The sequence below is a fragment of the Schistocerca gregaria genome, chromosome 7 (genome assembly GCF_023897955.1).
Source record: "Schistocerca gregaria isolate iqSchGreg1 chromosome 7, iqSchGreg1.2, whole genome shotgun sequence".
Lineage (NCBI taxonomy): Eukaryota > Metazoa > Arthropoda > Insecta > Orthoptera > Acrididae > Schistocerca > Schistocerca gregaria.
In genome coordinates, this window is record NC_064926.1 from 436,461,128 (window position 1) to 436,475,201 (window position 14,074).

The 14,074-nt window shown below is 39.3% G+C and overlaps 1 protein-coding gene across 2 annotated transcripts in view; it reads right to left on the reverse strand.

Moving 5' to 3' along the window:
* Positions 1 to 14,074, reverse strand: part of LOC126282096 (FHIP family protein AGAP011705-like) — a 218,678-nt gene that overhangs the window by 43,607 nt on the left and 160,997 nt on the right. For both annotated transcript variants that reach the window (XM_049981554.1, XM_049981553.1), the window contains 2 exons: positions 8,373 to 8,543; positions 1,543 to 2,425 (listed from right to left, as the gene is read on the reverse strand). In XM_049981554.1, the coding sequence (XP_049837511.1) occupies positions 1,543 to 2,425; positions 8,373 to 8,543 (1,054 nt within the window). The remainder of the gene's footprint in view (positions 1 to 1,542; positions 2,426 to 8,372; positions 8,544 to 14,074) is intronic.

Sequence of the window (14,074 nt, forward strand, 5' to 3'; positions counted from 1 at the left end):
TTTCAGGACCCTAAAATTAAAATTAACATGTAAGAAAACAGCATTTTGGAACACAGAACTGCTGTACAAAAGAAATGTAATACAAAAATTATAATGAATTTGCTGTTATTCAAGTAACAATGATCACTTCCTATATTTAATGTTAGATAATGCAAATCAATTAAAATTTTAGTGCTATTCCGTAATACTTTAATGAAATATCACTTTAGTCCACATGCTAGCAAACAGCATTTGATGGAGACAAATGCAACACTGTGAAACTTACGGAAAGTAAAAATGTAGTAGCCTTTGAATGCATCATAATAAGCCTCTGCTATAGCCAGTCATAATCACATACCCTCATTAATATAAAGCAAAAGGCATGTTTTTGTTAATTGGTATGATGCTGGTAATTGCAGTTTATATTCAAAAGACATTGTATGGCCTGTACTGGAATAATGTTCCAGGATATGACAATCCAGAGGAAATATTGACAATTACAAAGACAGACGATGTGGCATTTTTCAACATGTAGATCACATTTTATCTAATGCAATAAAGCAGTGACTAGATGAACATCTCATTACGCCCAAATGTATAAACATGCACATTTGATGGTGGTGTTATGTGATAAAAGCCTTAGTAACTGGAACATGTCATCAGGAAAATCCACACTAAATTACAATAAGTTGTTTTTGGAATGATTGCTTGTCATTAAAAGTTTATATCTTAGGCTTTTTTTAAGGTTTTTCCCCAATTATTTTACAGTAACAACCCATATAGATTACGTGCCTCTGTGCAAGTATTACGGCCTTATAATTGTTTTCCACAATTAGCCTATTTTGGCTACTATGTCATTCTCACATGATATTTGATGTGAGTGTCATGCGCACCAACTACTGCTTAACAATAGCATAGTAGCTTAAATTGGCCAAGAGTGGAAAACAAACTAAAATTACAGCCGATGGTTGAAAGGTTGTCATTCCAGAAACCTTATGGCAAATGCTACATTAGAAACACAATGAAGTGTAATAAGAGAGTAGTACATTACACATTGACCTCAAAAACTTTGTTTAGTATACACTTATATAAGAGTGAAAGGTCAGTCCAAATGTCATGAAGACATGATTACGCAGTTACAAACACTTTGGTATTTTTCCCGAAAAATGAAGACATGGTTACGCAGTTACAAAAACTTCTGTATTTTTCCCGAAAAATGAAGACATGGTTACGCAGTTACAAAAACTTCCGTATTTTTCCCGAAAAATGAAATTTGCGTCACTTCTATTCTCAACATTGACACCTTGGAAAGGAACAGAGTTTACATGAATGAAAAGGAAGTACAATATTGACAAACTGAATTACAGAACCAACTTCAGTTGTTGTATTTGATGATACCCTTATATAAACACCAATCAGATGTAATTTACTACAGCAAATGAAGAAAAGTGAGGGCACATTTTTCAATTTAAATCACAATGAAAAATACATGTAATAGGAGAATAAGTTTGAAGTTCAATAAATATGATGAAAACTGCCAGTTTTTCATGGAAACAAACTTACCAATATCTGGTGGTCCAGTAGTCACAGACAACGCAATTGATAGAATTCTTGGTTCCGAGACAGACTTCCTGACTGCTTCCAATGTACCATTCAGCTTCATGTTTTCTACTGATGGTGACTGAGAAGAAAGTTCTGCACTGACAGAGTGAGGAAGTTCAGCCTTTGGTTCAATCTGTATCACTCTATGTTTATCACTAGAGGAAGCTCCTATGCTGTTGGATGTTTCTGGAGTGTATTCATCTTGTGATAAACACTTGTCATCCGTCTGCAATGTGCACTCTGCTACAGAATTTGTATCTGCATTTTTAACATCTCTCTCATCACGCAACCTGTCAACTTCAGACTTTGCACTGGAATCATAGTCTACCTTCCCATTTAAATCTACAGGTAATGAAGCTTCACAATCCACTTGTCCATCAGTAGGTCCCACTCTGTCCCGTGGTGGGTCCTCCCCATCATAAGCATGAGACCAGGTTCTGCAAGCTGCCCTACATGCTAATACCCTGCGTCTAGCATCACGGAGATATGCTCCATAATCACCATACAAACTAGGTGGTGTAGTAGGTGGTAGGGAACGAGGACCATCACGCTCCTGACCACCGAGACTAAGACGAGGTCGGTGTCTTGGTCTCTGGGGAACTGGCAATGAAGGAGGTCCATCATTCCTGGCACTGACTCCTATACCTCCTCGCAGAGCTGCTGGTGAAAGTGACAGGAAACGAACAGCACTCTGACAGTATGGAGCAAGATCACGTATTCGGACCCTTTGAGATACCATCACATGGTGGCATGGAACCAAATGACGCAACACAAGCTCTAGCATGATGTCCTCACAGTCAAAATCAGCCAATGTCTCGAAGAGTGCAACAGTCACAAGGCACAACTGGAACAGACAAAAGGAATGCAAATAAATTATTCCTGTGGGTTATTTCATCTACAAAAGAATGGCCAGTAGAAACTAATTTTTTACTGTGTTACCAAACATTTAATTTACTGTCTAATTAAATCACAGAGAATTCATTTTATTGGTGTTTCCACATTCCAGGTCAAAATTATTTCTTTTTTGTTCTTTAACTGCCAGGAAGGTTCTGCTATTTGGTGATGATTGCACATTTTCACAGAAATTCTTAGACATTGTGATTCTCTCATTGCAGAGGTTTGAAGACCAACAGTACATAACTTTTAATACAATTTTATTTATAACCCTTAATAAAAATGAAATACAGATTCATTTCTATGGTGTCTGTTCAAAACTTTACGTTTTTTTTCATAGAGCACTCTTCTCCATTTATACACTTGCCCCGGTAGTGTTTCTGCCTCATTTTCAAGTCCTGGAAAGCTTCTTTTAGAACTTTCTTCAGCATCAATAAGAAAGTTTCATTAATATTGTTAATGGCATCGAAACAACAACCTTCAGATACTGATTTTAGTTTTGGAAACAAGAAAACGTCACTGTGGTAAGTAAAGTTGCTAGAGGAGGATCGTCCTCTGATTTTTTAAATACATACAACTTTTGTAATGATAAACCTGAAAGACCATGCTCTGCATCATAACATAGGTATCACAAGTTCTCTCTTGACTGTAGCCTTCCTGAAAAAGTTCAGATACAATATTTTCCAAATTGTTGCTTCTCATGAACCCGAAAGACATCTCCTGTAACAATCGTTTGTACCAAAGTTTCAACATTGTTTACTCAAACGTTGCTTCTCCTTTCCAGATCTCAATCACAAAATACTATGCTGCAACTCCATGCATGCTCAATGTTTTTATTAAAATCTCAGGACACAAACCAATTCAGATTCCAACCTCTTAAACCTCTTTATTGTTTAATGAAATCTGTTGCAAGTAATACATCTCTATTGCCAATGAATAGCTCAATACATAGTATCAATACTAGGAATAAGAACAGTCTACATAAAGACCTAAAATCACTTACCTCGATCCAAAAAAAGTTCAATATTCAGGAACAAACATTTTCAATAAATTACCAGCAACCATTAAAAACTTGGTTTCAGATAAAGCACAGTTTAAACAAAGTTTGAAAGACTTTTTGATAGGCAACTCCTCCTGCTCCATAGAAGAATATCTTAACAGAGACTGTTAAGCCAGCTTAAGTAAAAATATCTGTTAAATTTCAGTTTTGACAGCACCTGGTCACAACAGTCAAGATTAGGTATTTTGTGTATGATAAATTTATTAATAGTGCATAACAATGTCTCATTCTGACAGCGTGTTAATTCTGTAAATATTAGCTGTTCCAGTTTACCTTATTGTATTCACCTATTTTGACAATCTGCTGGCAAATGATCAGGGTAGTAAGTATTATATTCAAATGTTTTCATGCATGAATGGTTAAAGAGGAAAGGGAAAGAGGAGAAGACTGAAGAGTAAATGGGAGTGAGGTTGGTTAACATAGGTTCAGTCCAGGGGGATGGCGGGATGAAAGGATGTGTTGGAGTGCAAGTTCCCATCTCCGCAGTTCAGAGGGACTGGTGTTGGGTGGGAGAAGCCAAATGGCACATACGGTGTAGCAGGTTCCTAGGTCCCTAGAATTATGCTGGAGGGCATGCTCCACTACTGGGTATTGGACATCTCCTAGGCGGACAGTTCGTCTGTGTCCGTTCATGCGCTCAGCCAGTTTAGTTGTCATACTAATGTAAAAGGCTGTGCAGTGCAGGCATGTCAGCTGATAAATGACGTGTGGTTTCACACGTCGCCCTGCCTTGAATTGTGTATGTTTTACCAGTAGCGGGGCTGGAGTAGGTGGTTGTGGGGGGAGGCATGGGGCAGGTTATGCAGCGGGGTTGGTTACAGGGGTAGGAACCGCTGGGTAGATAAGGTAGTCTGGGAATATTGTAGGGTTTAACAAGGATGTTATGGAGGTTAGGCGGGCGACGAAAGGCAACTCTGGGTGGTGTGGGGAGAATTTTGTCAAGGGATGATCTCATTTCAGGGGTTGACTTGAGAAAGCCATATCCCTGGCAGAGTAATTTATTGATGTATTCGAGGCCAAGATAATATTGGGTGACAAGGGGGATGCTTCTGCGTGGTCTGAGCGTAGGAACATTGTTGTTGGACGGGGAGGAATGTATTGCTCAGGAGATCTGTTTGTGGACAAGGTCTGTAGGATAGTTGCGGGGGAGAAGCACTGGTCAGGTTATTGGTGTAATTGTTGAGGGATTCATCACTGGAGCAGATATGTTTGCCATGAATACCTAGGCTGTAGGGAAGGGAGCGTTTGATGTGGAATGGATGGCAGCTATCAAAGTGAAGGTACTGTTGTTTGTTTGTGGGTTTGATATGTACAGAGGTGTGGATGTGAGCTTCAACAAGATGAAGGTCAACATCCAGGAAGGTGGCTTGGGTTCCAATTCAGTTCTAAACCTCTCATCCAGATCCCTCTCTACTCCAGAGACATCTGTTCTATCAAAAGGCTTAACCTTTAGCCCCACACCTAAATTCAACCACACTGCCCTGGTTAAAGATCTCCTCTCATTCACCTGGAACCTCAACTGGAAATATCACTTCACTACCCAAACACAGCCCCCAAACACTAGACCCAGTGTTGAACCTTGTCTAGAACAGTTCCGACCGCCTTCTCAAAGGGATCCTCCTCCCCTCCCACAAAACCATTCCTTGCAGACATTTCAGGAATTCCTCACATCCAGTGTTGCCTCCTAGTCCTTCTTGAAGAACATCCCGACAACCCCCAACATCACCCCAGCTGAATCCCGCGCCATTAAGGAGCTGAAAACAGACCGCTCTATTGTAATCCTCCCAGCAGATAAAGGCTCCACAACTGTGGTACTTGACCGTGTGGAGTATGTGGCAGATGGACTGCATCAACTCTCCGACACCTCAACCTACAAAGCTGTTACTCAGGGTCCCATTCCTTCCATCCAGACTGAGCTGCAGAAAATCCTAAAAACCCAAGGTCCCTCACAAGGCCTCACAACGGCTTCCATATACTTACTCACTCCACCTGAGCCACGTACCCGTACCTTCTACCTATTACCCAAAATCCAGAAAGAGAACCATCCTGGCCGTCCCATTGTAGCAGGCTTCAAAGCCCCAACAGAACGTATCTCAGCTCTGGTAGACCAACACCTCCAGCCTATCACCCGCAGACTCCCATCCTACATCAAGGACACAAACCACTTCCTAGAACGCCTCAAATCCATTCCCACTCCTCTCCCACCTGAAACCTTTCTTGTCACCATAGATGCTACATCCCTTTACACAAACATCCCACACACCCATGGTCTCTCTGCCCTTGAGCACTAACTCTCCCAAAGCCCACCTGAAGATCTTCCAAAAACCTCATTCCTTATCACATTTACCAACTTCATCCTCACCCATAATTACTTCACTTTTGAAGGTCAGACCTACAAACAAATCAGGGGAAATGCCATGGGAACCAGGATGGCTACGTCCTATGCCAACCTCTTCATGGGCCGCATGGAGGAGGTTTTCCTGAAGACCCAACAGCTGCTTCCCCTGGCCTGGTATAGGTTTATAGATGACATCTTTGTGGTTTGGACTCATGGTGAAGAAACACTCCTTAATTTCCTCCATAACCTCAACTCCTTTTCGAATCTGAATTTCACCTGGTCCTTCTCCAAAACCCAAGCCACCTTCCTAGATGTTGACCTTCATCTTGTTGAAGCTCACATCCACACCTACGTACATATCAAACCCACAAACAAACAACAGTACCTTCACTTTGATAGCTGCCATCCATTCCACATCAAACGCTCCCTTCCCTACAGCCTAGGTATTCATGGCAAACATATCTGCTCCAGTGATGAATCCCTCAACAATTACACCAATAACCTGACCAGTGCTTTCCTCTCCCGTAACTATCCTACAGACCTTGTCCACAAACAGATCTCCTGAGCAATACATTCCTCCCTGTCCAACAACAATGTTCCTACCCTCAGACCACACAGAAGCATCCCCCTTGTCACCCAATATTATCTTGGCCTCGAATACATCAATAAATTACTCTGCCAGGGATATGACTTTCTCAAGTCAACCCCTGAAATGAGATCATCCCTTGACAAAATTCTCCCCACACCACCCAGAGTTGCCTTTCGTCGCCGCCTAACCTCCATAACATCCTTGTTAAACCCTACAATATTCCCAGACTACCTTATCTACCCAGCGGTTCCTACCCCTGTAACCGACCCCGCTGCATAACCTGCCCCATGCCTCCCCCCACAACCACCTACTCCAGCCCCGCTACTGGTAAAACATACACAATTCAAGGCAGGGCGACATGTGAAACCACACGTCATTTATCAGCTGACATGCCTGCACTGCACAGCGTTTTACATTACTATGACAACTAAACTGGCTGAGCGTATGAACGGACACAGACGAACTGTCCGCCTAGGAGATGTCCAATACCCAGTAGTGGAGCATGCCCTCCAGCATAATTCTAGGGACCTAGGAACCTGCTACACCGTATGTGCCATTTGGCTTCTCCCACCCAACACCAGTTCCTCTGAACTACGGAGATGGGAACTTGCACTCCAACACATCCTTTCATCCCGCCATCCCCCTGGACTGAACCTACGTTAACCAACCTCACTCCCATTTACTCTTCAGTCTTCTCCTCTTTCCCTTTCCTCTTTAGCCATTCATGCATCTTTTCATCCTACATCTTTATACTATATACCTCTTTACTTCTGTATGCATCCTCTTTGGTTTGAAGCTGGCACAGTACCTACAGTAGAATATCTTTGGTTTGAAGCTGGCACAGTACCTACAGTAGAATATCTTTGGCTTCCCTCTGACAACCATGCCTCCATCCTTGCTACCCTCCCTGTTTTCCTTTCCCTGTTGCTTCATAACCTGGGTTGTGAGTAACTAAATCCACTTTCCTTTCTTCCCTTTCTTTCCCCTCTCTCCTCCCTGATGAAGGAACATTTATTCCGAAAGCTAGGAACTTAAATTTTCGGTTGTTTTTTGTGTATCTATCGGCTGTACTGAGCTGAGGTAAGTACTGGCCAGCCCTCTATCTCTTTGTTAGTATTTGTTTCACATCTTTATATAAGATTTTCCATTAATTATTCAAATGTTTTATGTGTTTAAGTTATACTTACTGACATTTTCCACACCCTTGAGGATAATCTAATTTTTTGGGTCTACAGAACGAAAACTGAATCTAATCTAATCTAATCTAAACAAGTTCTCTGACAGACTATGGATGGTGTGCAACAGATCCTTGATTTTTCTGAATGTCACCAGTCAAGTGAGAAAACCTTCCCAGTTGAGGGTCATCTTCACCTGACTGACAAACTACTTTTGAATTGGCAGAACCACTTGCAACAGTGTTCAACCTATAGCAATGCCTCTGTAATCTTACTTCAAACGTTTAAATGTTTTTCTGACTTTCACACAAAAGTTCATGTTGCATTGTTGCTCCCGTAAATATGACACTGCATAAATAACTTCAAACATTATACCACCTATCACTTAAACAACAATATTTCAGAAACTGAATGATATAACAGCAATGTAATTAGACAGAAAGTTGTGTCATATAAAATGCTGCTAATACTAAATTGCTAGCCACCTTCCACCTTCATTGCTGAAGTGGGGAGGCAGAGGGGGATGGACAGCTAGGGTGGGGTGGCAAAAAAGTTTCAAATAGACCTTGTAATTAAGCCTGTTGCAACTTACTTGTAAATTTTCTAATATAGAAGTAAATGCCATCATCTAATTACATCCACATTTCCGTATTTAAGCAAGCCTGTAATCTACCTGAACAGAAGGCTTTTAAAAAAAAATCTAGAATCAAATACCACTGTTCTAGATACACATACCCGAGGAGAAGGTGATGCAATTCTTGCCACAAGACAATCAAGGAGACGGGATCCATCATATTCATGTTTCAGCAGAAAGTGGATCAGAGCTCTCAGTAAACCAGGTTCCGTGGCACTACGCAGGCACAAGTCCAAATAGGCTGTTGCAGCAACCAACTCTTCAGGAGAGCTCTGAAAAAAACATTAGTTGTGTTACACACAAAAAAAATTATTTCAGCAAAGTTAGTCCTTATTTCAAAATGGCCTTTTACTTCCCTTTCAAAAGACAATGCTCGATATTTCATATTTTGTACATAATACCCAAGCAATCTACTACAAAACCAACAAGAATGAAACTTTATATTAAAATTCAGTTACACATAAATTATAACAAGTAATGGATGTGAGGGTATCACAAAGCAGTAGATTATGAAAATGTTGCTTGAATTTTCACTTACTAAAATTTCATTTTTTTAAGTGCCTCACTTAACTTCTTTATTCTCTCTTGGCAAATCACTGTCAGACAAACACATTATAACACCAATATACAAGATAACACCAGCTTTAGACCCCAAATCCAGCTAAATATTGAACAATAACATTAAAAACAGAAACACTTCCTAATGTTCTGCAAAACTATATTTATTTGGTCACAAATGGGTTTTCAGCTCCACACAGACCAAAGGTGACAATTGAATGTTGCAAACACAGATAAAAGTGATATGCAACTTACACATATATTATTTATACAGAATATACAAAAATGATGTCATGTTTACACAGAAAACCACAGATATTATTTGTACAGAACACGTGAAAATGACGAAGTGTTTACACAGAAAACATCACATTAACTAAAAACATGGTAAACACAGTATTTATGTGGAGACACCATTAACATATTATGAGAAATAAGATGAATGGTTATAGCTCTGCCCTGATTGTTAACATACATAAAAAAAGAAAATGAATAAAATTACAGCACTTCTGTATACCGACCAACAGCAATCACTCAGTAGTTTTAAAGCCTGGTGCAAAGTTCCATATATTGGTAACATTTCAGACAACTATAATACCAATAACATACCAAAATTTTTATTCAATAGCAAAGACAAATCACAGTCCTTGGCATGGAGTATATAAAATCACTTTCAAGCAGTGTGAAAAAGTGTATATTGGTCAGTTGGACAGAGTTATAGCAACTAGGCTACGTGTACATGAGAGAAGTTGGTGATTAGGAAAGAAAGATTCAACCATGCATATGATGTAAAATGTGATGTTTTACAATCTGTCAAGAAAAGCAGAAAGATGAGCCTATTGGAAATGTGAAAAATTGAGGAACACACGACACAGAATGCCAGCCTAATAGTAAATTATGAGACTCAATTTCCATTTTGTCCCTTTGTTAAATTAAGTTTTTGTTACAAATACTAGATTCAAACTGTAAATTCATCTTATTTCTCATTATTTTTTAAATGTTTCACCAGATAAAAATTCTGTTTGCTGCCTATTTTAGTTAGTGCAATTATTGTGATGTTTTCCTATGTAAACACTTTGTCATTTTTGTAACTTCTGCACAAATAATGTATGTGGAAGTAACACATCATGTTTATCTGTGTTTGCAAAGTTCAGCTGTCACACAAAGATGACCTGCGAAGCTGAAAGCCAGTTCGTGATCAAATAAATATAATAATGCAGAACATTATGAAGCATTTTCCTTTTTAATATTATTATCATGTTCTGCCAAGTGCCAACGGAAATTTCAGTTAATGTTAACAACGTTTTCTTTTTTTGCTAGGTTATGAATCAATAACAATGAAAAGTTAGAGAGAGACAATTTCAACTGATTATTTTTATATATTAAAGATGAAGGGAAACTCGGATGCAAATGGCACTGAAATAAATCCAATGATGACAAGTGAAAATTTGTATTGGACCAGGACTCAAACCAGGATTTTTCACTTTATGTGAGCAGTTGCCTTAAGCACTTCGGCTATCTGAGCACTCTTTCCAGCCAGCCCTAATTCTCTTGTCGCACACTGTGCACTATACATGCCGGGTCCACTGTTCACTATTTTCGTTGCTGACAGCTTCATCTGATTCCCACAAGAGTTCAAACATAGTGTGCATCTACACTGAAGTTATCATTATTTGCTGTCAGGTTCTTATATTATTGTGTGTGCCATGTTTGTTCTTTTGGACACGTCCAAAAGAACACCACCACACATATAGTAATCTACATTTGAATTTTAGGAATTCATTTGAGAAGTATATTTATGAGCTCTTTGCTGAATGTCATGAGAAACATAATTTCCCAAACTGATCTCTATACTCAAACTGAAGCTAGGTTCTTTGAAAACTGTGGAAAGATTAAGATGAGGAATATGTGGTAATGTTTCAGGATACCTCTTCCACTGCCCTTCCTTTTGCCATGTACTGTGCGTGCTACTATATGTTGAGAGTGGTGCTGAAGAAAACATAATTTCTACCCAAAACACAGTAAGAAAACTATTATGTTGAAGCATCTTCTCACTTTAGCAACCTGGATTTGTTTTAACACAATGATACTAACACATGATAAATTCAATTCATTTTTTCTAGTGTATCCAGAAAAAATGACACACATTTTATTGCTGTGACACTAACACCTATTTCCTGACTACGTACAAAACACATTTGGTTCTCTAATACTGTTGCTCTTATTCTGAGGCAGACAACTTTTGTGCAAAGTCCGCACATATTTTACAACAATGAATATAAGAAAATTCAGTTATTCTCTTCCAGTATGCAATTCAGCAACAAATTGAATCACCTGAACAGCCTAAGGTCTTTGGTATTGTACTTCCATTAAATTGTCCAAATCTGTAAGCAACTTTACTTTGGCTTGGCCTCGTTAAAGCTTAGCAAAACCCAACTCTAATCACCATTGAATAAAACTAAGTGTTTTTATCTAGTGAGAAAGCTCAATACCATTTTTAAGATTTATAAATGGGATGTTTCAGTCACCCACTTTTCATCTCTTTCAGCTATCAAAGCAAAATAAATAAAGTGATTAGATTTCATTGTTGCATTAAATAAAATAAATAAATAAATCCAACCATATACCTGGGTTTCTCTCTCAATCCAACGTTTTTGAGTGTATTTCTCTCTCCTACCCCAGGTCTACCATTGTCATATGCCTCCTGCAGTACCCCAAAGTCTTTAATCAAGGACTAGTTTATTAAGAAAACTGAAGATTCCCGGTCTTATGTATTGACATATGGCAGTTTACATTAACAGCAGCGATCCATTCTGCTGGATTGTAAATAGCCTGAATGTTAAGGCTGGCAACTCCTTAGCTGCTAATGTATTCATCACCACAAGTACACATTTTTTAGTTAACACAGGAGCATAGCCAACTGCCCTGGTAGCATCAAAGAATTATTGTGTTCTTGCCATTTGACCTTGGCTGTTTCACTGCAGCATTAGTAAATGTGAAACACACTGACACCTTATCATGCATTTCTGTAACTGCTTTCCGAAAGGCGTTTGGTATTGCGCTCTGAGAAATACCAATGTTTTCTGCCACATCACACTGAGATCAACGTACCCCAGCTGTCATAAGAATATCCTTCTCTTCTGTTTGTGCTCCATCTCTTGTTTTTTGTCAATTCAGTCAAGTCTGCTAAGAAGTATAGCTCCTTGTGATTAACCATGTCTTACTTCTGTGAACAGCTGTTTGGTTGCATTAACACCAGACATTAGCTGGTCCTCATCTGGTCTTGCCACCGAAGTTGCGCTAACAGGACACTTGGGACACACTTAATCATAAAGTTCATAAAACATTTTTAAAAATCAGTACAGATAAATGGCAAGAACAAAATACCAAATGGTGCAGAACGTTGAAGACAAACACTCAAAGCTTTGTTTACAGTTTTAATACATATTATATGTGTCCACTCTTCATTGCATGGCACACAATTAATCAGTAGTCCAATTCTGCCCAGACCTGACCCAGCATATCAGGAGTGACAGTAAGAATGGATGCTGCGGTGAGCTGTTGCAAGTCTTCCAGGTTCTATGGCAGAGGTGGAACATAAACGCTATCAAATGCTATTCTTGATGTAATCCACACAAGAAAAACTGTTAGTAATAAAACCCGGCAATCAAGGTGGCCACTAGAGTAGCACAAGATCAGCAGCTGCAATGTGGCCTATCCAGCAAAGCTTACAAAGGATTTTTGACACTGTTGGCTGTGACATGTTAAATCTTGCATTAGTTCAATAGGTAGACTTTGTGGGCCTTCACAGCCTCACATATTTCATATACTTTACCGTCTGTTTTGATACGTCCAGTCAGCCTGAACATTTTGCATCAAACGACCCTCTTCACATTTCTTATACCACTTCATTATGCTGTTGTAAACTAATTGTGTCTCGTGAGAAATGCCCTGGATGATTCTTTGCACACAATTGCTGTTTCTGCCCAACTCTCCACCATTTTTGCTAGGTTATGTTTAGCCATTCACCAACAGAAATTTCTTAAAATGTTTTATGGACTTTGTAATTGTCCTGTATTTATTGCTAAGCAACGGAGCTAAGGCTGAGAAAATGTAAGTTTCAAGGCATGGCTCTCTTTTATTGACACTTGTCAACGAGTATTTTGCAATGCACTGTTGCCTCTCCATTTCAGAAATTACTTATTTGTACGAGCGTGTGGTGCACAATTTGTAAAGAGGGTGCAGACAGTTGCAGTAACAAACTGAGAGGCTCTGCAGGGTAGTAGTGTGATACAAGCTGTATAACAATACTTCAATTATTAATGAACAGTACTAACTGATGAACTGAAAGAGAGAGAGAGAGAGAGAGAGAGAGAGAGAGAGAGAGAGAGAGAGAGAGAGAGAGAGAGCAGTATTGATTACAGTTAGAGTAATGAGAAGTGCAAACTGCCAACTATCAGGGAATGTCCAACAAGGTGTGTAAGAGCTGTGGAACCAGTGTCAGGTTCAGATTTTGTTGAGAACAGTGGGCTCAGCAAGGGAGAGAACTCACAAGCCACCTACACTACACAAATGGAAATACCTAGGAAGAAAGAAGATTGGAATTTAATTATGTGGTATTCTTGAAGGAAGGACAACAGAGAACTGCCAAGGAATTAAAAAGATAATTACAAAACAGGAGTGTACAGTCTTAGAGACAAAGTCCAAATCATTCCTTGTTGTTGTTGTTGTTGTCTTCAGTCCAGAGACTGGTTTGATGCAGCTCTCCCTGCTACTCTACCTTGTGCAAGCCTCTTCATTTCCAAATAACTACTGCAGCCTACATCCTTCTGAATCTGCTTAACAAATTCATCTCTTGGTCTCCCTTTACAACTTTTATCCTCCACGCTTCCCTCCAGGACTAAATTGGTGATCCCTTGATGCCTCAGAACGTGTCCTACCAATCGATCCCTTCTTCTAGCCAAGTTGTGCCACAAATTCATCTTCTCTCCAATCCTATTCAGTACTCTTTCATTAGTTACATGATCTGCCCATCTAATCTTCAGCATTCTTCTGTAGCACCAAGTTTTGAAAACTTCTATTCTCTTCTTGTCTCAACTATTTATCGTCCACATTTCACTTCCATAAATGGCTATGCTCCATACAAATGCTTTCAGAAAAGACTTCCTGAGACTTTAATTATACTCGATATTTAGAAATTTCTCTTCTTGGGAAACACATTCCATGTAATAGCCAGTCTAAATTT